The sequence below is a fragment of the Podarcis gaigeae genome (assembly GCF_964106915.1).
Source record: "Podarcis gaigeae genome assembly, chromosome: 12".
NCBI lineage: Eukaryota > Metazoa > Chordata > Lepidosauria > Squamata > Lacertidae > Podarcis > Podarcis gaigeae.
This window is the reverse complement of record NC_139688.1, coordinates 11,672,485-11,697,678: the sequence shown is the minus strand read 5'-3', so window position 1 is coordinate 11,697,678 and position 25,194 is coordinate 11,672,485. Positions and strand designations below refer to the sequence as shown.

General features: G+C 38.6%; 1 protein-coding gene across 22 annotated transcripts in view; it reads left to right on the top strand.

Moving 5' to 3' along the window:
• The window catches only part of KMT2C (lysine methyltransferase 2C), a 151,828-nt gene that overhangs the window by 32,624 nt on the left and 94,010 nt on the right, over positions 1-25,194 (top strand). For all 22 annotated transcript variants that reach the window (XM_083704439.1, XM_083704435.1, XM_083704423.1 and 19 more), the window contains exons 2-6: positions 5,534-5,622; positions 10,912-11,050; positions 13,377-13,586; positions 16,205-16,350; positions 17,241-17,350. In XM_083704439.1, coding sequence (XP_083560565.1) covers positions 5,534-5,622; positions 10,912-11,050; positions 13,377-13,586; positions 16,205-16,350; positions 17,241-17,350 — 694 coding nt within the window. The remainder of the gene's footprint in view (positions 1-5,533; positions 5,623-10,911; positions 11,051-13,376; positions 13,587-16,204; positions 16,351-17,240; positions 17,351-25,194) is intronic.

The following is a 25,194-nucleotide window of genomic DNA, read 5'->3' as shown; positions in this document are numbered from 1 at the left end:
CATTCAAGACGAAACTCAAATTTATTTACCACTTTTAAAATCCAGTTCTAAAGAGCTCAGTGTTGGGTTCAGGAGTTTGTTATTGAGTCATCCCAACAGCCCTGAGGGACAGATTAAGCGGACATGCCCAGGGCCATCCAACAGGTTTCATGGCTGAGTGGGGAGATCTGAACCTCTGTCTCTCCAGTCCATCACTCTTATCAACTGCACTACTCTGTGTAAGCTTTTTATTTTTATTCCATTTCCCCCCTCATGGTCAATAATATACAATCTTCGTAATCCTTCCAGTGACCCTGTAAGGCTGCCTAGTTCTGGCCTCCTTGTGTGGTTACTATGAAAGGGTTACCTTGAACCATAGACTTTCCGGACAATAATTTAAGCTGATATCTATTATATTAAGCAGGCAGATTCATGTAACTAGAGAAGTAGTTCTTACCCTTTAATTCTCTACCCCATACTAAGTATGTAACATTATAATCAAATGCCCCACAAGTCACAGGTTTAAAAAATGCATGTGAAAACAACACGCCAGAGGAGGCAACATTTGTATATACCGTAGCTACAGATAAATTTGCTATATGCATTGCTACATAGTTTTCAGATGGAATATGAGGTGATGGATTCTGGAAGCTCATACATAGAAGGGAGAAATAAGTTCTTAAAAGTGCCAATTTTTGCTTGAGTCCGGTTAGCTTTTTTAAAAAAAGGAACCTGTTTCTCCCTTTTCTTTGTTACTATGACAGTGCCCTGGCCCCCTTGGGAATGTTTTCCAGGATTTTGTATATCACCTTTTGTATAACACCTCCTGGCTTGGCTAAACGCTGTTGACCTAACATCTGCTGAACTATGTTTGCATTTTCAAATGACCTAATGTTCTGTGTGTTTTCTTTCTTTCAGGTGCATTCTAGTTATTTTAGTAGCAGGGATAGTCTTGTCATTAGACAGTGTGAAGTAGATGCCTCAGGCAGCTGATTTTGGAATTTATGAAAGGGTAGCATACTGACAGATATGTAATGTAAATTTAGACTGTCAGGGAGGGGTGGAGGTACTTGTAGTATTTGTGTGTGTGCCTCAGGTGCCGAGGTAACTTGATCAGCCTTGGATCAGTGTATCTTCAGTTCATCCAACAATCTCAAGGTCCAAGTAGGTTGGTATCAGCAGAGGTGTCTTTTCAGGTACCTAGGTCCAAAGTCATAAAGGGCTTTAGATGTCAACATATGTCAACCTTAAATTGGTCATGGTCACAGATAAATGTATAGCAGTACAAGAGTTGGCATCAATAAAATGTTAAGTATATTCAAAAAGTAAATTTATTCATATTAGCAATCCCCCTCCTCATAATATTTGGAGTTTAGGTGGAGCACAAACTCAGAAGTTGGTGTTAGGTGCAGAATTCAGCATTCTGAGTCTGAATGCCTTATGGCAATGGCAATAAGCTTAAAACAATGTGCAATGCCTAGTGAAATAACAGATGACGGAGAAGGGTTTGTGTAGGCTATCTAGGGCTGGGGATAAGACACAGCTCCTTGCCTATTTCCATGATTAGCAGGAACAGAATGAATTGCAGCATGTGCTTAGTTTCTAATAATGTATGCAAGTTGTTAAATCAGTTTTCTTGATGAATTTGGCCTATTGTTTATATTTGATGAATGGCGATATTATAAGCCCAGTTTAACTACGAGATTTTTGTGGTATGTTCCTTAACGTTGTAATGAACAATCCTGTAAGGTGCTTGCTTTTTATATAGCTCCTACTGAGGTCATTATAGGCTGGGGAAGATATGATGGTGGGTAGGGATGTGTCATTTAAATGAGTGTTGGTCAAGAATTTAGTGGTTGTTCCTCTTTCTGGTTTCTTCCTCATCCTTTGTGACCATAGTTGCCATGTTAACAAGCCATCAGCCCATGTGGTACTGTTGCTGAATGAAAGGTTGATTCATAATATGGTTCAAATCAGAAGGAGCCGCCTGGCCTGAATTGCTGAAAGTTGGGTGGATGGCTGGAAGGTGTCTATTTGCCTTGGTTGCATCTGCCTGAATTCTTAATGCAGCACAACAGTGCAATAATCTAAAGTCTCCTTTCCAGACTTCCTGCCTGGGAGCCAATTTTGAATGCTTCTACTTGGTGTTGGACAGTAAGAGAGTGGTTGATTTACCACTCACCACACTCTTCAGCAGTCTTCCTGCCTGGAGCTGACAGAGGTTATCTCTGGGCTAGTGTTGAGGACCCCCAGGATGTTGCCAAGGCTGCTTTGTGAGGATTTTATGGCCGACATGACAAATGACAGCAATTTGCACCAGCATATCCTTGGCCTAATTTGAAGAGTGAGGAACTTCATTCATGGAGGCCAAATGGCAGCCCTCCAGGCTTCTGTGTCTGTCCTGGGGTGAGATAGGGCGAGGCTTAGACTGGTAATAGGGCTATAAGAATGTAGAGCTCTGATGTTGCTTCAGCAAGAAACAAACAGGGTGAGCTGGGTGTAGTAGCAGCATCTTAAGAACTGTCCAGAGAGGCTTTCCTGACAGTACCCTATCTCTCACTTAAGTGACAGGTAAAAACTGTTTTTATCTGCCCAGGCCGTCAAAGCTTAAGAGATTCGGATTTTTAGCATGAAATCTTCTGCATCTCCTTTTTATACTAGTCTTAACTGCCTCCTGTTATTTGTTTTCCTGATTTTGGTATATTTTATGCTTTTATTTATAAACTTCTCTGAGAGCACAGCAGAAGAACAGCCAAAGTGCTCTTATAATAAATAAACAATATTTCTACATGTTGAACATAACTCTGATTCCAGCTTTCAGAGCAACTTTTTAATGCCTCCCCCTTTCTAAAAAAAACAAAAAAACCCTCTGTATTGCTTTATATTGTAGAACCGTATACTATTTATTCAGATTGCTTTTTGTACTAAAACCCAATTAAATTAAAGTATAAATATATTCTTCCAACTTCTATTTGGTAATTTCCCCCCAATGGAGCTATTTTAAACCTGTGCAGTAGTTGGAAGGTCTTTTGTAGTACAGTAAATGCAAAAGAAGAAAATTGCATGAAAACACCAGATGTGGGTATGTTCTCTATTGAAAAGAAGTAATTATATTCAATTAGTTCAAACCTGTGATTTTGCTAATGTTAAATGCATTGCTTGAAATGTGTTTGGGGGAGGGGGACACAGTTGAGAAATCATCAGTGTGGCACATTTAAAAGGTCTGCGTGTGTGTGTATATGTGTGTGTGTGCCGTTCTTTGCATACTAATATATGCACTGTAGGATGTAAATACAAAAGTTTACATAACCTGTGAAATAAACAGAAGGAAAATATTTTAATCTAATTGCCTAAAGGTTTTCTATAGGAGGTGAAAATTTTGAAGTAATTTGGTTTTAGATGTGCTTTAAAAGTACCATTTTAATTTTTATGCTTCCATACTCTAGTAAAACCAGTATGCATAGATGCAGATGCTGTGATTAGAAGCAATATGTAACCTCTCCTCTACATTACCTTTTGAAGATTTTAGCTATTAGACCACACTTGACTACCCTTCCCATACAATAAGAGCAAAACAGGCTTTCATAAATGTTGCCATTTCTAGGGTGTACTCCTTGTTCAAGTGGGATGAGCATGAAATAATTTTTCACCTGCTTACATTAATTTTCTTTTGTCTTTGTCCATGTAGAATTATACCCTCAGAAATAAAATATAACCCAAAAGTTTACTTGAGTAGAAACACAATATAATATTGATACTAAAAGAAGAGAAAGCAATCATGTATGCAAATGCGGGGACAGAAGCTTACATGTGCAAAGAAAAGAAACTCGCAGTGTATATCTAATATGGTATAATTAGATTCAATTTCTCAAGTGTGCTACTTCCATGGGCTGATTGTGTACATTCTCTTGAGCATAATTATGGCAATCACAAAAATTTCATTGAGTTCAGTTTTATTCTTTTTATTACTTTTACATAGCTGTGTAGTGTGTTGTAAATCTGAAAAGTTGTGAACCTGACCTGGCAGCATTTTAAACTTCAGCTCCTGTTAGTATATGCAGTGGCGTAGCATGGGTTGTCAGCACCCGGGGCAAGGCAAGTAATTTGCGCCCCCTAACCCTACCCCCCAGATGTTGCGACCGGTGCGGCCGGCCCCCCTCGCACCCTCACGCTACACCACTGAGTATATAAAATAAAATAAAATAAATAAAATAAAATAAAACTGACATGTTTCCAACTCCTTTTCTTGTCTCTCCCATCACCCTCCTTTCTTAATTCCGACAGCTACTTTACTGCTCCTTTTAAAACTTCTTTTTCACTGTGGCTAGCGCCACCCTTCTGCTCTTTTTTGTTTAGTGTGATTCTTTTGACAGCCAGATTATCATAATTTTTGAAATTCTGTCATCCTAGATTATATCTGAAAAATCTGGGTAATTTGTGTGGAGATTTAGATGCACAGTTTTTAAATTCTCATGTAATGTTAATCCAATTTCCTATTGTGTGCTGCAAAATCAGTATCTCATCAGATTCTTCTGTTGTGATGATATATTGGGTTACATTTTCAAAGATGATGGCATGCTTCGTCAGAACCCATTATTTGTGGTGTGGTGTTTGAGTAAAATTATTTCCAAATATATATATATGTTTAAGAGTCTGGTATTGTTTTATGAAGAAATAGGATTATTGAATGTTACACTGAAATATTCTTTTGTAGCCAGTTAGTTGGGTAGGAGTTCTTTTAAGATTACTATAACCTCTGCCCACTTGCTGAGTAGTTTTTTTATTGACTATAAATTTTGAGTTTTAATATGCCTGAGGAAAGGTGATCTGATATGTATGTTGTATTATAACAGGCATAATTTTGCATCAGACAATCCTCCTGTATATGAGGGAGAAGGGGGGATGGAATCATTTTTTTAAATGATACTATATTATTAAATGTATTTAAAATATTTTTCAAAAAACTGCTGCTCAACTAATCTCAGCACATTTTTAGTCAATTCAAAAGTTGTGTAATCTATTTATTGATTTAAATTTTGCAGTTCTCTTGTAATCTTCCAAATAATATTATCTGAAGAACTGCACTGCTAGTTAGTTGCTTGCAAGTGTGCTTTGTAATGTTTCATGAGCAACTGCTTCCTTCTCTCTCAGATGGCAAACTACTTTTGAAACAAAGGAGACTTTCAAAAACAGTCTTTGTTAAAAGGGATGTGACTACAGTTTAAACAAAGAGAGAGAGAAAGGATATTGACTCAATGAACCAAACACTTTCAGCATTCCTAAAGTAGCTCTTTGGACCCAGCCTATGTATTTTTGATCTGAAACTTTCAATTGTAATAGAAAATGCAATGACCAGGTATGAGCAGATGGACTGAGTGGTACAGCCTTTCTCCTAGTAGCATATTCTATCTATCGGTACTATTAAAAATAGATATTTGGCTTTTAACATTTATAAAATATCTGCTAATTTAATATTTAACCATTCAGGTGATTTTCTTTGTAGTTTTGTATTATTTTTTATTCCACATTATAAACAATTGCTTATCTTTCATAGGCCTCGAAGTAGAGGAAAACCTGCAGTGGAGGATGAAGACAGCATGGATGGTTTGGAGGCAGCAGAAACAGAAAACACTGTGGAAACTGGTAAAGGCACAAGTAGTAGCAATGCTTTCATAAATTTTGGGAATACGGGCTGTTTTCCTAGCATATATCCATATGCAAGGAAAAACAGATATAGAAAATGCAAGTAGAAAATGTATTTTTTTTTTAAAAAAAAGGTTTTTTAAAGAAAAGTGTAGTTTGAGAAGCATGAATTTATTGAAGGGTTAAATTCAGTGGGCTAGCAGTTGTTGAAAGTAATAGTAAAAGCATATTCAATACACTTATCTCTATGGAAAAAGAGCACAAAAGATTAAAGAAAACAGACATGGAATATTTTTAAATGGCTTAAAACCAAAGTGGAAAATTAGAAAATCAAAGAAAGGACAGGTTATTAAGACTACATTTGTACCTGACTACAGATGTAAATCAATTTTCTGTCTCCTCCACCTCCAGCATCCTGGGTACTGATTAAAAACAAAAAAAACAAAAAATGGTCCTTCAGTGCAATCCTACATTGGACAGTGTGCTTGTTTTTTTTTTAATAATTTTTTATTGATTTTCCAACATAAATTAAGAACAAAACACACATAAACAAACAAAACATATAAACATGTATAATTTCAAGACCTCTTTTTCATAATCCTTACATCCCAGACTTCCCCTTACCTCCCCTTTTCTGCTTCCCTGTTTTAAAATTTCTTCAACAACCCCTCACACCAATTAATTAATTACTTATTTTCTTTTTTAGCTTCTTCTCATACGTAATCAATTACAGCTGTAATTCTATATTTTCCTTTCCCTTGACATTTTAGCACTCATTAATTTTACAACAGTTCTTAAGATATACTTTAAATTTCTTCCAATCTTCTTCCACCGTCTCTTTTTCTTGGTCATGGATTCTGCCAGTCATCTCCGCCAGTCCCATATAGTCGATCACCTTCGTCTGCCATTCTTCCAGCGTGGGTAGTTATTGTGTCATCCAATACTTTGCTAAGAGAATCCTTGCTGCTGTAGTGGCATACATAAAAAACGTCCTATCCTTCCTTGACACCAATTGGCCGACCATGCCCAGGAGAAATGCCTCTGGTTTCTTATGAAAAGTACATTTAAGTACCTTCTTAATTTCGTTATAAATCATTTCCCAGAAGGCCTTAATCCTCGGGCAAGTCCACCAAAGGTGGTAAAAGGTACCTTCAGTCGCATTACATTTCCAGCATTTATTGTTGGGCAAATGATAAATTTTTGCAAGCTTGACTGGGGTCATGTACCACCTATAAATCATTTTCATAATATTTTCTCTTAGGGCATTACATGCCGTAAATTTTATACCGGTGGTCCATCACTGTTCCCAGTCAGCAAACATAATGTCATAACCAATGTCTTGTGCCCACTTAATCATAGCTGATTTAACTGTCTCATCTAGTGTATTCCATTTCAACAGCAGGTTATACATTCTTGACAAATTCTTAGTATTGGGTTCTAACAGTTCTGTTTCTAGTTTTGATCTCTCCATCTGGAAGCCAATTTTCCTGTCTTGTTTAAACACCTCCATTATTTGATGGTAGTGAAGCCAATCTCGTACTTTAAACTTCATTTTCTCATAATTCTGTAATTTAATTTTTCCACTCTCTTGCTCCAAAATTTCACAATATTTTGGCCATTTAGATTCCATATTAAGTTTTTTCACCTCCTTAGCTTCCATTGGTGACAGCCACCTAGGGGTTTTATTTTCCAACAAGTCCTTATATCGAATCCAAACATTGTATAGCACTTTCCTGACAATATGGTTTTTAAATCCTTTATGAGTTTTTACCTTGTCATACCATATATATGCATGCCAACCGAATCTATTATCAAACCCTTCCAAATCCAAAATGTCTGTATTCTCAAGAAGTAGCCAGTCTTTCAACCAGCAGAAAGCTGCCGATTCATAGTACAGTCTTAAGTCCGGCAGGGCAAACCCCCCTCTGTCTTTTGCATCAGTTAATATCTTAAATTTTATTCTGTGCTTTTTGCCCTGCCAGACAAATTTAGATACATCTTTCTGCCACTTCTTGAAACAGTCCATTCTGTCCACAATCTGTAATGTCTGAAACAAAAATAGCATTCTAGGCAATACATTCATCTTAATTACTGCAATCATCGGACAGTGTGCTTGTGCAGAACAGAATATAGGAGGATACTTCAATATAGGCAAAAGCCAAGGCCACTGTCTCTTTGCTTCTAAATGATGATGACCTTAGCAACAGCAGCTCCTCCATGTCTGCCTAATAAGTCTTAGAATGTTGCTTCCATGTTTCTTTATAGATGTCTGATTGACTTGTTTTTCTAAGTGAGGAGGAGTTTTGTGGAACTTCCCAAGGCAATGACTTCTAATTCCAGGCACTGCTGCAGAAAGATCCTGTTCCTCATCAGGCAGCATGTATAAGAGTAGCTCAGTAACAATCTTCAGAAGTAGACTGAAAGTTTTCAAAATATAGTTAGATTTTTTTCCTAGGAAATATCAGTCTGGTGTAACACAGTAGTTAAAACTGATTGCTCATAAAGATCCTTCCAATTAAAAGCTTTTGAAGTTATTTAAAGGTTTGGTTCTCTTGAGACTACATTAAAATGCTTATGCTAGCTATTTGAAGCAGTTTACAAAACAGGCAAGAAAAAGTAAAGTAGTTTTTACTTTTAAAGTTTATCTGTGGATATTTTCAACAAAATTCTGTTTGAAGAATTGGCTGTTGCAAATTCAATAGAAATTGAATTTTATAATTTAATCCTTTAATCCTTGCCTTTCTCTTCAAATCCTCATAAACCACTTAACTCTTCTTTATGGTCATTAATCCTTCCTGTTGGTCTCCTCTATACTTTTTGAGACTCTGTTATAACTAACAAGATCTGTAAACTGAGAACATCTTATGCATCAGATTAGCGTTGCCTTTGAATGTTATAGGAAAGCACCTTATGATAAATCCATCAAGATTAAAGTAATTCCATTTACAGCGTCCATCTGTATTCTTCACTACAATGAATGGTCTATTTTGTCAACCAAAATCATTTAATCACAACCCCCCCCCCAGCATATAAATACCCAGTTTCAGTGTCTGAATACAGATGATATAAAATTAGTTGAAAGAGGTAAAACCATATATCTGATAAGTATATGACAATGGCCAATTCAGTATTGTCTTAACCACTTGAGGAGGGTAGGTCCTGTGGAGCAGTTTTAGCTGGTTGCAGAAAGTTAAGGTTTAGGTAGATGCAGAGTGGAGAAAAAGAGAGCAAAAATTTGCTTCCTCTCAACATGTTTATGAGGTAGGAAATATTGTTGACTGGATGTGTTCAATACAACTATAGTGAAATCTTCAGAATGGTGATGATTTGCCTTCCATCAGCTGTCATGCGCTATTGGCTAACTTCCATTGCTTTGTATATCGTAGCCTTCATGCTGATCTGATAAAAAATCAATCTTTTAAAAACTAAACTAAAGACTTGAACTTCAAGTCAGTCACTGTAACAGATGGACATCTTGTGTGATCATTGAGCCATTCGAGGGGTTGTCAATTTTTTTCATGGAATATCTCAATGAAATTTAATTGAGTTTCCTGTAGTTGTGCTTCAACCACATTGTATGCTGCCTGATTAGTTTCTAGTATTGTATTTATGTCTTAAGTGGAGCTCTTCAGCCTCATTTCTGGGATGACTTTGAATTGATTGCTCATGAGTCTCAGACTGCTTTCATCCTCCTAAGACACATAACATTCAGGTCAATCCACAAAGCCTTACCACTGGACCAGAATTATTTAGATCGCATCATAGGAAGATGTTTTCTTACTATAGGATTTGCATATTTCCTTTGCTTACTTGAGGACTAGTAAATATATTACACTTTATTTTTGTTAACGTGCTCCTCTGGTTTATTTATTTGGTTGCAGAAGACCTAATCTGAAACCTTTTCTGGAAAGGTGCTATTGCAATCACACAGGACATAAATTTATTTTAATTAACTGCCACCATCAAATAAATGGTTTAACACCAAAGGTTACATATCCCTAGTAATGCTATGCCTTTCAACAGCTTGAAACATGTTTTTGGATCAATTTAAACTAACTGTTTTCCTCTATGCTTTAATGCAGTTTTTATCAGTAATATGGCAGTTGGTTTCCTTCCCCCTCCTCTGAAATGTCGTATTGTATCCTATGCTTTATAACATGTGTATGTTGAATTTTAAATTATACCATGTTATTAGCTGCAGTACTTTATAGCAATCTGTAGTTTATCTGTGTACTGTATTCCAGTTTGATTTTGCTTTTCACTAATTAGACTTGGTCCTGCAGTGTGCCTAGGCATGCTGTTGTTGCAGACAGCAGAAATCCTATGGAGGAAAAGACCTGAATGCTGTGGTCTATTTCATGTTATTCAGTCTGTTAATTATTTCCTCACTTCATTTGCATATGCCCAGTAGTGGAAAAAAGGTGATTTAATGAATGATGGAACTATAATAGTTCCTATGCACTTATCACTACAATTCAAATAATTTGATATGTAAAATTTGAAACATCACACAAATTGTGGTGTGAAACTTTAACATGAAGCCCTTCAACCTGTAAAAGTTCAGCAGCAAATTTGGGATATTGATGAAATAAGGATAAATAAACTAAAAGTTGCTTTATCACTATTTGTATTTCAGTACCAAAACTAACTTTAGAAGAACTTGTGGACATAGAAATGTTAAATCTGAACGTAGCTTTCTTTTGTAACATTTAAATTAAAGTCGCAGGCAAAATTATTTTGAAGTAGTTTTTTATGCTTTTGAAACAGTATCTATGTGTCTAGTTTATTAATTTTGTGGCCCTTGTCAGTATTAGTCATAACTAAATGGTGACATTTCTGTTTTTAAAACTGTCATTATAAATGATTTAAAAGATAAAACATATTGTTATAGGCATAGTCAGTATTAAAGTACAGTGGTACCTCTACTTACGAATGAGATCAGTTTCGGGGTGCCATTTGCACCCCGAAAAGAAGTAGAGTGCCGCTTCTGCACGTGCGCGAAGCACGCAGATTGCTTCTGCACATGCGCACGCAGTGAACCCGAAAGTGTTTACTTCCGGGTTTGCTGCGTTCGTAACCTGAAAAGCCGCAACATGAAGCCAACGTAACTCAAGGTATGACTATCAATAAATACGGAGGGTAGCATATGTTTCCATCTGGATGTTGCAACTGCAATGTTTTTGAATACAAATAGAAAAACAGATTATGTGCATAGGACAATGCTGTGCCAGATTCTCCTAACACTTAAAAGTATGATCTTTAATCAACTTACTCTCTTTTGTCCATCAGAAATCAAGGAACAATCTGCAGAGGAGGATGCCCAAACTGAAGTGCATGGTGACAAGAAGCTAACGCCAGTTCTTCAGCGCTCAGTGTCTGTGGAATCTGCAAGCTCCATTGCCTCTGTTGGTGTTGAAGCAAAAACCAGGTTAGAAAGAGAAACAGGCAGATGCTGAGTCAGTGGTGGGGGAAGGGCTGGGATCTGAACAAACAACACAGAAAATGCTGGGATTTATTCTTTGGCAATCACGCATAGCCATGTAAGATTGTCTTCCATGAACACAGTCTTAACAGTGAGTCCATAAGTGACTGTGGATGCCAATTCTGGATCCACACATCCCTCCACAGTGGGGACATAGGTTAAAGGGCAGGAGTTGATCACAGTGATGGTTTGTCAAACGTGCCTTCCTCTTGGTGCATTTCTCCCTTTCATCCTGAATTTGAGCAATCTTCAAAGTCTGTGACACCTTTGGTAAAGGCTGTTCTCCAATTGGAGTGCTCGCAGGCCAGTCTTTCCCAGTTGTCAGTGTTTATACTACATTTTTTTGGATTTGCCTTGAGAGAGTCTGGGACTACACTCTTTGCAGCATCGTTCTATTTTGTAGCATTAGGCTGTGCTGGCAACTGCTATATTTGAGATGGATGACATAGTGTGTAGGGGGAGCAGGAGTGGAAAAGCATGTTTGCTAAATGTTGTCATGTATCAACCAACTTAAGTGGTTGTTATCAATGTTGTAAGATATTGATGCAGCAGATTAAAATACTCCTGGAAATGTGTGTGTGGATTTAATAAAACAAAATACAAATCCTTTATTTTAAGAACATCGGAGTCTGCCTTATAATAGAGCCAACTTTCTTTCCATCTAGCCCAGAATTGTCTACTTTGACTAGAAGCATCATTTCCTTCTTGTTGCAAGCCTAAACCTGCTTCATTACAAACATATAAATTAATGCTGAGTATTAAAACGCACACACACTATTTGCCATTTATCTGATTACACTTCAGTCACAACTATACCAGTAAAGGAGTGAGTTGTCCCGAAAAGTACATACACATCTTGACTCTCAATAGAAATTCAGCTATCCATCAGTCATTTGGAAAATTGCCATAGCAGTTAACCTGATGGCACTGCTTCACAGTGTAGGAAATGTAAATATCTTGAGGGTGTTTGATGCATTTAAATACAATAACGGCACTTGGATAAAGATTAATTGGACATTTTTCAAGTGTGGACTTTTGTCCCTTTATATTCCTGTGTGACCACATGAGAATAGGAAATTTGAGAATTTGAGTTACGTTATGTGATAGAGTGGTGCAAGTAGGCAGATATTGATTATTCAGTGGGTTTTCAGCACTATATTATGAGGAGCAAAGATGTTTCTTATTTTTATTATGTATTTTGTGGTTATAATAATCAAATTTTACGTTGTGAACCACCATGAGATCTATGGATGAAAGGCAGTATAAAATTTTTAATAACAACAACAATTTACTGTACTGCGGTGCCTTTTGATCAAGCTCCATTTCCTGAGGCTACTAATGTGGGTTTTTATCTTATTTCAATACAGTCATATCTTGGTACTTGTACGCCTTGGTACTTTTACGTTTTGGCTCCCAAGCGCCGCAAACCCGGAAGTAGGTGTTCCAGTTTGCAAATGTTTTTTGGAAGCTGACTTTCTGTGGCTTCCAACTGAATGCAGGAAGCTCCTGCAGCCAATTGAAAGCCATGTCTTGGTTTTCAAAAGTCAAATGGAGTTCAGGAACAGATTACGTTTGAGAACCAAGGTACGACTGTACTGTATATAAAATGCACATTAAAGGAGCTATATAGGACAATCAGAATAACAGACTGCCAAAGTTTGTTTCACAAATTACCGAAGTTTATCCAGCAGTAGTGCATTCACTGGAGTTGTTAACTTTCAGTTAAGGTAGAATTTAATTTTTAATATCTATTTATCACTGTCTAAAGTTTTAAAGACTACTAAAATGTAGTAATAATAGCCCCATCATTCTTATTTCAGTAAAATGCAAAATGATGAACAGATGACATGTTAACTATTGCTCAATGGCACTTTATAAAATATTACTCTGTTCTGAAAGCCTAAGGATTGCGTAACTTCTTAAGGTGAAAACTGGGATATGGAAGAACTTATTAAATACATCAATCAATTAAATTCTTCCTTTGCCTGTTCACACTAGACTGGAAGACATTCTTAAGTTGTTTATAGTACTTAAAGGCTAAGGCTATGTTCTTTTACAAAATTACTAGGGAATAAGTTTTATTGAAATCAGTAAGAGTAGCAACATGAGAATGGGACTTTTCAGTGGTGACTCCCCACTTGTGAAATGCTTTACTGAGGGAGACTAGCCTGGCACCATCCTTATCTATTTTTAGGTGCCAGGTAAAAGCTTTCCAGTTTACCAGGACTTTTTGTCCTTTTGACATCTCTGTTTTTGCTTTCTGACTCTCTAGCAGTGAACAGTTCTGCGCCTTTTGTTATTGTGGGGAACGAAGCTCATTGGGACAAGGAGAACTTAAGCAGTTTAGTCCAACACCAGGGTTTATCGCTCCATGGAGCAACCAGTCTTTAAATAAGAGTGAAACTGGTGACAGCAATGACGGCATTTGTGAGAGTACTCCAAGGCAGAATTCAGTCCTACGCAAATCAAGAGGACAAAAGAAGTAAGTTTTTTTATGCTTACCAAAATATATACTATTTCAGTTCATGTTCTAGTCATCTGACTTGTAAGTAAATGTGCAGTAAGACAGCATGCAGTTAGGGTTGCCATACGTCCATAATTTTTTTTGTACTTTGCCTAAAGTTAGGGCTGCTCAACAACTTTGCGATATTTCTATTAAAAAAAACCAACAACCTTTGGGGTGTCCTGGCAACCCTAGCCTAAGTAGGTGCTGAAAATGAAAAAAAACATATTTATGACATAAAATATAAGGGGTCTTTGTCAATAGAAAGTGTTTCAGGAAGCAGTAGCAGCAAAATATATTGACAATTCTATTTAAACAAGGTCAGTTAGATACTAAGGTGACAAAAGCCAGTATGAAACAGTGGCTAACCTAGGGCAGGCTACCATGTAACTCCAGATGTTACTATACTCTAACTCCCATTGGCTCCAGCCAGCATGGATAACGGTCAGGGATGATGGGGTCCACAGATCAGCCAACCCTGGCCTATGGTGTTAGATTTTGATGAAGGAATCCAGGTTCAGTTCCTTGGTCAGGTATTAAATTTCTGTCCTCCTCCCCTCCTCCCGAGGATGCACAGGGCAGCTAACAGGGTTTCAAAAAGTACAATCACATTACAATCATAATTAAAATACTAATATAAAGATCAAAATACAGACATGAAAACGTAATGCAGCTGATGGCAATAAGGCCTAAGTAGATAACTTCCTCACTATGTGCCAAAACTCAAGTGAACAGATGTGTCTTTGATTGATGTTTTGAAGCAATCTGAGATGGGGGACAACCAAACTTCTCCAGAATGGAAACTTCATATATAGGTGGCTCTGCTTCATGTCACAACCCAATGGGCAAATATTAGTAACTGGATCATGAGCAGGGCCTCCCCTTCAGATCTTAAAGTAAGGGTCTGCAGATGCAGGAAGCCTCAAGCCATTTAGAATTTTGCATACTCATACCAGCACCTTGAATTGGTAGCCCCCCCTGTCTTTTCCACGTGCTCTCTGCCAGCACTGCTAGTGCTGTAGTTCCTAGCATTAGCGATCTGTCTTTGGTTTGTGAGTTGGGGGGGGGGGGAGGAAACTTGCCTGGTGCCCTCATCATCAATTTTTAGGTGCCAAGCTATAAGACCTTTTTATTCACTGAGGCCTTGGGTAGCTAAGCTGACCTCTGTGGTGCTGCCCATCATTTTAGGATGGGTAGGATTTGCCATTATTATTTTCCTGGTTGGGCATTTTAGGTATTTTGTATTTTATGTTGCTTTAAATATTCTTGTTTAAAATGTTATTTTATCTTGTTATGTTGCTTTGATACCTTTTGTCTAAAGCAACTCACAAATGTTATAGCCAATAATCATCATCATGCTGGGTCAGACCAGCGATTCTTCAGTATTTCGGACCAGAGATATGCTGGTCCAGCTCTACTGGAGATATCGGAGGTCAATCTAGGGTCCTTCTGCATTCAAAGCAGATGCTCTGTCACTGAGCTATGAGTCTTCAGTACTATATACTGATGAAATACAGTTTTTCATCAGTATGTAGTACTGCAGATTTTTAAAATATAGTTAGGAGTTCCAATTTATTTCACTTTTATCCACAGCAAGCTGCTCCTTAAGGGGCTGCTTTGCTGCTCTTTGGATTCTGTGGTGCTGGCTGATTAGTAGTTGCTTTTGTAGCCTATGGGAAAGTTCAAAATTAATTTAGCTTGGAACAACTAGCCAGCTCTGTCCCCTGAGGATGGTGATGTAATCATACCCAAGTGCCATGCTGGCTGCTGTCCAAGTTTAGGTACTAAAGCGATTGTTGTGTTGGAGTTCTCTGATTGGTGGCTAACCCTGGACTGCTGCCAATAGAATGAAGCAGTAAAGTGGGAAATGAAACAATAACAAAATGAAGCAGCCTTTTAAAGGGACTTAAGGTGGACCATTTTAATGAGAATTTGGATGGTCAAAACTTACAAGTGTATTAACTTATTTTTATTTGCATGGTTATGCTTTCTTTTACTTTCACCTGTGGGTATCAGCTTTAGCTCTGCCAGTCTGAATGCTCGTTCTTCTATAGAAATAAATTACTTAGTTGTCAGCACATTAATCATTTTAAGTTTGACATCAGTGAAACACAAATGCACATTTAACATATATGAAGCTGGTATGGTGAGTTCAGACCACTGCTTCATCCTACCCAGCACTGTCTACTCTGGCAGTAGCTTTCTATAGTCTTGTATAACTTCTTCTCCCAACTCATGCCACCCCAGTAACAGTGTCTTTTAATTGTGCTTTAGATTCCGAATGACATAATATTTCATTAGATAGTAGAGACTATTTGCTCAAAATACAATAAAAGTATAAACTGATCCAATAAAATATTGAAGCAGGATTTACTATGAGCTGTGAGTTAGCAACGTGAGCCCAATGCACATTAAAGAAGCAAGTTAATCTAGAGTATACTCATTTCCTAGGTTGATACACTTGTGTCAGATACCTGAAAACCTGCCAATATGTATTTCTTTATTTTTCCATATAGTTTAAATGTAATTTGTATCTGGTATGTAAACCCATGTTATGTTAATTGCAATCATTTAACCAAATCTTGTATTCCACACAGAGAGAAGTCTCATCAGAGCATAACATCTTGTAGAAGTATAAGCACTCAAACTACTCCTGATGATCAGGTAGTCAAATTCTGGGATGAACTCAAAATGGTTGGCTTACCAGATGACATTGATGTCCAAGCCTTATTTGAGCCAACAGGTAGTGTACTACTAGAATATAGCTCCATTCAATATATTGTATATTTTACTTATCGTTCAAATTGAATGAAGTTGTTTCTTTGAAAATATCTCCTTCCCGCTCCTTTTAAAAGGAGAAAATATAGGGAAAATGTTATTATTACCACTGCAGATTTACTGGTAAATGTAATTCCCATTCTATCATAACATCAATAGTGAATTAGCTGAACAGATACTAATACATTTCAGTGGGTGTATATTTCATAGAATCATAGGGTTGATTCCCTAGATGACCCCCCAGGGTCATCTAGTCCAACCCCCTGCAATGCAGGAATCAATGTCTATCTTTAAGTTCTAATGTTCTTTTTTTTAAAAAAAGAAAAAAAGTACATTCTTTCAATCTAAGGATAAAATTATGTCCTTAGAGAGAGACAGAATACTTATTTCCCTACTTTGCTATAAGTGGTTGTGGATCAAACTTAAAGTTATTTGAAAGACCTGGAGTTCTTAACAAATTAAAAATGATAATTTTCTTCTCCAGTCATTATGTCAGTTTAGCAAAGGGGTCAGCAAAGTTTTTCAGCAGGGGGCTGGTCCACTGTCCCTCAGACCTTGTGGGGGGGCCGGACTATATTTTGAAAACAAACAAACAAACAAATTCCTATGTTCCACAAGCAACCCAGAGATGCATTTTAAATAAAAGGGCACATTCTACTCATGTAAAAACACGCTCGCTGATTCCTGGATTGTCTGCAGGCCAGATTTAGAAGATGATTGGGCCGGATCCAGCTCCCAGGCCTTAGTTTGCCTACCTATGGTTTAGCAGATGCTATCTATACATTTTCCCTTTTGCTGTTCTGCAGCAAAAAGCTATAAAACTAATCCATTCATTTGCTGATCATCATATGTTAGGTTACTGCTGGGCTCATCACCGCTGTGCGGAATGGTCCCTTGGAATTTGCCAGACTGAAGAGCATCTACCAGTGAGTGTGGACAAAGCTGTTGTCTCAGGGAGCACAAAAGTGAGTTCAAAGTAATTAAGATTCCATCTCTCTTAAATCATTTAAAATAATCATTCTATTATAAAATGTTACAATTGCAGAAAAAGCAACCCTAATGGAGTACTGATTATTTGATTATTTGAAAATATGTTTTCCTGTTTCTGAAGTGTGTCACTTTCAAATATTAATTTGCGTGGTAGATCCAATGAAGAGAGAAAAGGAGTGTTGTGTTTGTTCTACTAGCAAACCCAGCTGGCAAGTTCTTCTGTGGATTAAATATTCAAAAAAAAGGTGGAGTTATCTGGTGCTTGATTCACTTCTACTGCCGATCTAAATGGCACTATTTCTGTTCCCAGTAAATGCAACTATATCACTCTGCTCGTATATCAGTATCAAACATGGTTTATTGTCACAAGAATGAGCTTGTGCAAGCCTTGACATCAAATGCTTTCTCCTCACCTTTATTCTTCTGGCATGGTCACAGGGAAGAATTTGAAGCTTTTGCTATGATTATTTTTATTAACCATCATTCATTTTTATTTTTGAACTCTAAACTGTGGCTGATCTCAACTATTGTTTGTTGAAACAAGCCCATTTCATGACCCATAGCTTGAAGCTGGCATGCTTAAGATAAGCCAACATTTGTCAGGTTTGGATCACATGACAAGCTGCACTTAATCTAAAATCAAAGCAAAATCTTTTGAACCTGTTACAGTTATGCCAGCAGAATGAGTATGCAAGCCTAAGACCCATGCAGGCTTTTACCCATGGTTTGTGTTATCCTTCAGATGAAGCCTATGTGTCCCCAAGGTGAGACAACCATGCAGTAATTCCCCATATTTCCTCCTATCAGAGCTTCAAAGAGGCACAACTTCAGGTTGAGTCCTCCAGGTGTTTTCTGCATATTAAAGTACCCAGAGATTTTGATCCAGCAGATTCACTGGCTTGAAACATTGTATTTTTATTGTAAATTGTATTTGGTTTTCAGTAAGTGTGAATTGTGAAGTGTGAAGTGATTTTACCAAAAAAAACCTTTTTTAAGTTGGAGCAAAGAAGGCTATAGTGAGATATGATAAAGATTTTCTAGGGTAAATAAGGAAAAATATCTTTATGAACAAATTTTAAATTATTTGTGCATACCGTGTCTTCACAATTATACTGATAGGAAGAGTATAATAAGGCTTGTTTGTGAATAATTTTTTGAGATGCAGTGGAACCCCGAGTTGTGGATGTAATCTGTTCCGGAGGCACGTCCGCAACTCAAGGCGTTCACACCCAGAAGTGCTTTTCTGTGTGATTTAGTGCTTCTGCGCATGCGCGAGCGGTGAAACCCAGAAGTAACCGTACCGGTACTTCTGGGTTGCCGCATGACGCAACTTGAAAAGACGTAACTTGAAGCAGATGCAACATGAGGTATGACTGTATTTGAAACACTTTTTCACAAGTTGTTCTAGACATTCCCCTTCCTCCAAAAACATCCCAATTGGTTGGAATTTTACTGTGGTTTGGAATCTTACTGTTCTGATGACAGTATTGTGGATTTTATATGTGTACAGATAACTGTACTTAAAGCTTTTTGATAAGTAGTAAAAGTAATGCATAGGTTGTTTGAACTTGGCTAATTTTTCACATATTATTTATTTATTTTTGTCTTGCATGGTAAGCCATGAAAGCTTAACCCTAAATATCATATGGCAAGAACATTTCTGTTCTATTTGGAAGGTTTTCCCCGTCATTCTCATTGGTTGGAATCCAAAGCGATAGCATTAATCAGGGTCTAATAGGAGATTTGGGTGCTCTTCTGTTTTTGGGACCACTGATCCTGATTGGTGAAGGAACCTCTATGCTCACAGCTGATGCAGTTCCTCTCAACAAATGTTACTGGAGTGGTGTAGGGCTTGGGGTAGGGCTTGACTATTTGTGGAAGAATGGAAGCCCTTTTGGGAATACAGTGGTACCTCGCAAGACGAATGCCTCGTAAGACGAAAAACTCGCAAGACGAAAGAGTTTTTCGGTTTTTTAGTTGCTTCGCAAGACGAATTTCCCTATGGGCTTGCTTCGCAAGATGAAAACGTCTTGCAAGTTTGTTTCCTTTTTCTTAAAACCGTTAATACCCAGGGAATCCGTGCTTCGCAAGACGAAAAAACTCGCAGAACGAATTAATTTCGTCTTGCGAGGTACCTCTGATTGTGAAAAACATCCTAATCAGATGAAATCACAAGCAGGATTTGAAACATGAGTAGAGGAAGAAAAATGATAATATTTGAAATAAAAGAGTATGTTTTAGGTGGAATGTCTAGTAGAATGTGTTATGTAGATGGGATGGGATTCAGAACAGCATGGAAGAAAAGGCGGAAAGTCAAAGTTTAAAGTGAAATGTAAAACAAACTTGAAAGCTGGAATTTAAAGAGTATAAAGTTTGATATTGAAAAAAGTTTAATAAAAATCAGGTTCCATGCTCTAGTAAAGTATGAGTTGAGGAATATAGTTCTACTTCAAAAGGACATATTGTTTAGTAGTTAACACACCATCCTTTTTTTATCTAGTTGAATAGCCAGAATAGTTCACTATAGTAATTTCCTTCAGAGTATTCCACTTTCCCAAGGGACATACTTTGCTTCTCTTGCTAATCAAAATGATTGGCCAACCCACAGTGCTCTGCTCCAGGAAAGTTTATGATAACTAAAGATATTGCTGTTTTCCGTTTAGTGTTAAAATGTTAATGAATAGTGTGTGTTTTCCCTCTGAGCAAGTCTGTTAAACTACTACTGAGGCTGGTAAGGTCCTTTACTTCTATGCTTTTTATCAACTGATGCCAATAATTTAGCACATGGCCTGTTCTTTGAAAATGCTTGGTGAAACATCATGTGCTTACAGTAAATGAGACTTAATAAGAAAAATGGCATTTCATTTAGTTTAATCAGTTTAGTTTTTAGAGAAAGTCTCAGACAGTCAGTAAGGATTGCTTATCCTATTACTTACTCTGGAGTAGTTCCATTGAGAATGCATTGACAGCACTAACCATCTGTTTAGTGCTGCATGTACAGACCCAATGCATCATTGGGAATTCAGCACAGCATTATTCTGCTTATAGAAGTTCCATTTCAATAGGTATCCTGATAGCTCTATTGCTGAAAGATGTCTGCCATTGTCATCATCTTCATCATCCACTTTTTGTAACATACCTACTTTTCATTCTACAAATTCAGTTGAATATTAAAAACACATATCTTGCACATTAACAACTGTTCACAGTTGCTACTGCTCATTCAGATATGCTTGAACAATGAAGTCCCATTGTAGATTCATTGCCCTGACAGGCGTGCCATTGTAGTCTACAAAATATTTTTAGTTATTCCAGGTTGAATTCAAGCCATGTACTTGCTTGCTAGTTTTACAGGTGCTAGCAGTATGGGGTCATTTCATTCTAAGATATTTTGGCATTGTCCACCAATAAGAAAAAATAGCTTTATTTCCTCCACTGAAGTGCTGCTTCTGATTTCTTAGTAAAGTGCCAAGAGAATGTCCTGTAGGAAATATTCTGTGTGAATGCACTCTTGGCAATGAAGCAGGAAATCAGAGGCAGTCTTGTAAGAGTTTTCACTTGCTTTTCTTAACTTCAGTACTATGGAAAAGCGCCCTTTCTTGAACTCTACATTTTGTATGTCAGGGTACTAGAATGAAGGAAGAGAGGTTGTTGCTACAAAGAAATTTCAAAGAAAGTTTGATGCTGAATAAGATCAGAAGTACAATGAAAGCTTGGAAGCTTAAATGCTTTGGAAAAAGACAGAATAGACAAGGGCATCCAGAGAGAAACTGACAGAGAAACCACAAAAATACAAATAAAAAAGCTTGAAAGACCCCATCAGAGATGCATAAAAGGACTTATGTTCCTGAAGGAATTTCCACTGTACGCTTCCTTTATGCACTAGCACTTAGCAAAGCTGTTTTCTGTGTGTACCCTGAATTAACATATTATCATTGAGTTTTAAGCATTTTTATTTCTTCTTGCATAAATTGAGTAGGAAGCACTTAAAAAAAAATGGCCAAAATAAAGTACTACTTTTTCTTTTCTTTTCAGACGCTTCCTTTAAAATTGCTAGAGGTCACGGCCCTGAAATAGGGGATTGAGATTGCGCTTCCTCACCTGGCTTTGTGGTCTTTTAGTTTGTTTACTTTTCAGCACAGGTGTTGCATGTATCTACCAATTTTCTTTTAAGCAAGCCCGAGATATGCTTCTGAATACCAGTTGTTGAAAACTACAGTGGTGCCTCGCAAGACGAAATTAATTCGTTCCGCAGGTCTTTTCGTCTTGCGAAGCACGGTTTCCCATAGGAATGCATTGAAAATCAATCAATGCGTTCCTATGGAAACCGCCTTCAGACCAGGTCCGAGGACAGTCTGTCCCCCGACCTCTTCTGAAGGCCGGCGGGGGGCAAAAGTCTTTGTCCCCCCTGCCTGCCTTCCCGGGAGAGCGGAGAAACACAGCGCTGCGTTTCTCTGCTCTCCCGGGAAGGCAGGCAGGGGGGGAGCAAAGACTTTTGCCCCCCGCCGGCCTTCAGAAGAGGTCCAGGACCTCTTCTGAAGGCGGGTGGGGGGCAAAAGTCTTTGCTCCCCCCCCGCCTGCCTTCAAAAGCGCTGCATTTCTCCGCTCTCCCGGGAAGGCAGGCAGGGGGGAGCAAAGACTTTTGCCCCCGCCAGGGACCTCTTCTGAAGGCTGGCGGGGGGCAAAAGTCTTTGTCCCCCCTGCCTGCCTTCCGGGGGGCTTTTAAATCGCCGCAGGACAGCGATTTAAATCCTCTGCTGTCCCGGGGCGATTTTAAAATGCTCCCGGACGGCTTTTGAAGGCAGGCGGGGGGGGGGGGAGCAAAGACTTTTGCCCCCCGTCCGCCTTCAGAAGAGGTCCAGAGGGTTCTCCAAGCTGCGGATAGCAGCCTGCTGCCCCGCCAGGGGCGCTCTGCTTAAGAGCGCCCCTCGCGCGGGGCAGCAGGCTGCTATCCGCAGCCTAGGCGGGAACTCTTCTGAAGGCTGGCGGGGGAGAAGGGCTTTTCTTCCCACCGCCAGCCTTCAGAACAGCCTTCTGAATGTTGGCGGTGGGGAGGAAAACCTACCTCCCACCGCAAGTCTTCAAGACAGATCCGGGAACAGAGGAGAAGCGCTGCGCACCTTCCCCTCTGTTCCCGGACCTGTCCTGATGGCTTGCGGTGGGAGGAGGGCTTTCCTCCCCACCGCCAACATTCAGAAGGCTGTTCTGAATGTTGGCGGTGGGGAGGAAAAACCCTCCTCCCACCGCAAGCCCCGGGAACAGAGGAGAAGCCCTTCGCGCCTTGTCCTCTGTTCCCGGACCTCCCACCGCAAGCCTTAGGACAGGTCTGGGAACAGAGGAGAAGGCGCGCTGCGCTTCCCCGCTGTCCCCGGAGATTTCCCTATGGGTTTTCGTCTTGCGAAGCAAGCCCATAGGGAAATTCGTCTTGCGAAGCCGCTAAAAATCGGAAAACCCTTTCGTCTTGCGGGTTTTTCGTTTAGCGAGGCATTCGTCTTGCAGGGCACCACTGTACAGGAGGGGAGTATGCACTTGTGCTCATGTTCTGCTCTCTTGTTTCCCACAAGCATCTGATTGGCCACTGTGAGAACAGAATGCTGGGCAAGATGGGTCATTGGCCAGATCCAGCTGGCTGATATTATGTTCTTACGATGCTATTTGGATGTGATTTTGTGATAAATTTTGGTGGTGAATTTGGACTGGAGTGCTGGTTCACTCAGAAGTTAATTGATTTGAGCATCTTGGGTGGATTTTTAGTTCATTTAAGGATTAGTATACAGTGGTGCCCCGCAAGACGAACGCCTTGCAAGATGGAAAACCCGCTAGACGAAAGGGTTTTCCGTTTTGGAGGCGCTTCGCAAAACGAATTTATTTATGAGCTTGCTTCGCAAGACGAAAATGTCTTGCGAGTTCCTGCGGGTTCAGCTGATCGCTAAAAGCCGCTAAACCGCTAATAGCGTTAATCCGCTAAGCTGTCAATGGGCTTGCTTCGCAAGATGAAAAAACCGCTATACGAAGAGCCTCACGGAACGGATTAATTTTGTCTTGCGAGGCACCACTGTACTACTTTTCAATGTTGTAGTGAGGACTTACATTTCAACAGGAGTGTTAGGCATCTTTTTGACACAATCTACTTAGTTTGTAAATATTTGGTGACCATATGTGACTTGAATATAGAAGACATGTAATATGACTTCTAGAATATGTTCTTTTAATATTTACATTTATTATGTCTTCTGTGCTCACTGATATTGTTCAGTGATGCATTTAAGAAAATGTTCTTTTGTTATATTCCAAATGGGAATCAACAGCTGGGCAAACTGATTATTAATGATAAGCAATAAAACTAGCTGTGCATGAAGTTGTGCTGTATGCAGAAATAAATACTGAGAAACTAATTTTATCTTAATTACTTATAGTTACAAACAGTTCTTAATGTTATAACAATAGGAGATTTGTAAGTATTTGGAAGTAGGCAGTGTGTCACTTCTCAATCAGTAGTGAACAGTTGAAGGAAATGGGTTCAAAGAATAATTCCAGCACCTTATAGATTTATATAGGAGGAAAGGATATATAGGTGTGGTGTTGTAAAGTGATTTGAATATAATATGAGAGATGGGTTTTTAAAAACCCACCTTGGCTGAACTGAGCAACCATAGATAAGCTTTTTTATTCCACTTTGGTACTACCTCTTCTGTATAATATTGGTATGATCAAAGTTGCCTGTATTACAGGGTTGTTTCAAGCATGGGACGGCTTTTGAATGCCTAGGAAAAGCCCTATATAAATACTGACCCATAACTATAATAATGAAGAAGAAGGTGTAGTATGGTAAGGGAATTGCACATAAACCTGCACTGTATATTTCTGATTGTTCATAAACGATTTCCAGTAGCTTCTGTGTGTTGATTTGCCTTTCAAAGGCATTGAGTCACAAATGGTATATAGGTAGCATTGTTCCAGTATAGAGGTAACTGGCATGGTATCCTCCGATGTTTTGATCTACAGCTCCCATCATTCCTGACGATTCACGTGAAGCTGGGGCTGATGGGATTTGTAGTCCAAAAATCTTGTGGGCATCATATTGGCTACCCTGTTTGAGTAAGATAAACCTGGGAATCCGCACCCCCTGCGTCTCAGTGAATCTGCACCCATATTCATGTATATTGTTTTGTTTTTCTACATACATCCAATAGTGGCATCCAATAGAAACCTACACAAAGAACACAGACCTTTGGTTCTGTTCTCTTTTTTTTAGTTACAGCAGCATTCACTGGAGATTTGTGAGCACTGAACAGTTCTTCTATATGCTTGGGACTCATGTCATGTGAGCAAATCAGTTACTGAGTTGTTAGAATATTAAAAGGCACTTATTAGGTGGGTTGTGGTAAGAGATGCATTTTTATAATTTTAAGAAAAATAATTGGTTGGAGTGGATTCATGCATCTGTTACATCAGACTGCCTTGGCATCTTGAAAATGTTTGCTCCCTGTCAGATCTGGACTCCTATGATGGATACGTTTTCTGGAAAAGGTCGGCCATGGCAGCAGTGTTCACTCATCTGAAAAACAAAAAGGTCAAAGTACTTGGGTGGCAGGTAAAGTAAAGCTAGAAGGCGGGCGTTGCATACTAGTATAAGGGCCTCATAATCAGAGTCTCTTAATTTTATTTGGACCTGTTCCGTGCGTTAACATTGGCAGTTCATTTATTTTGTCTGCTGCAAAAATGTCAACCTTATTAAGCACTATGTGGTTATTTGGTATTCTATCCACTTCATTTCACTTTTTTAATTGGACAAAATCAAGGTTGTGGTATTACTACC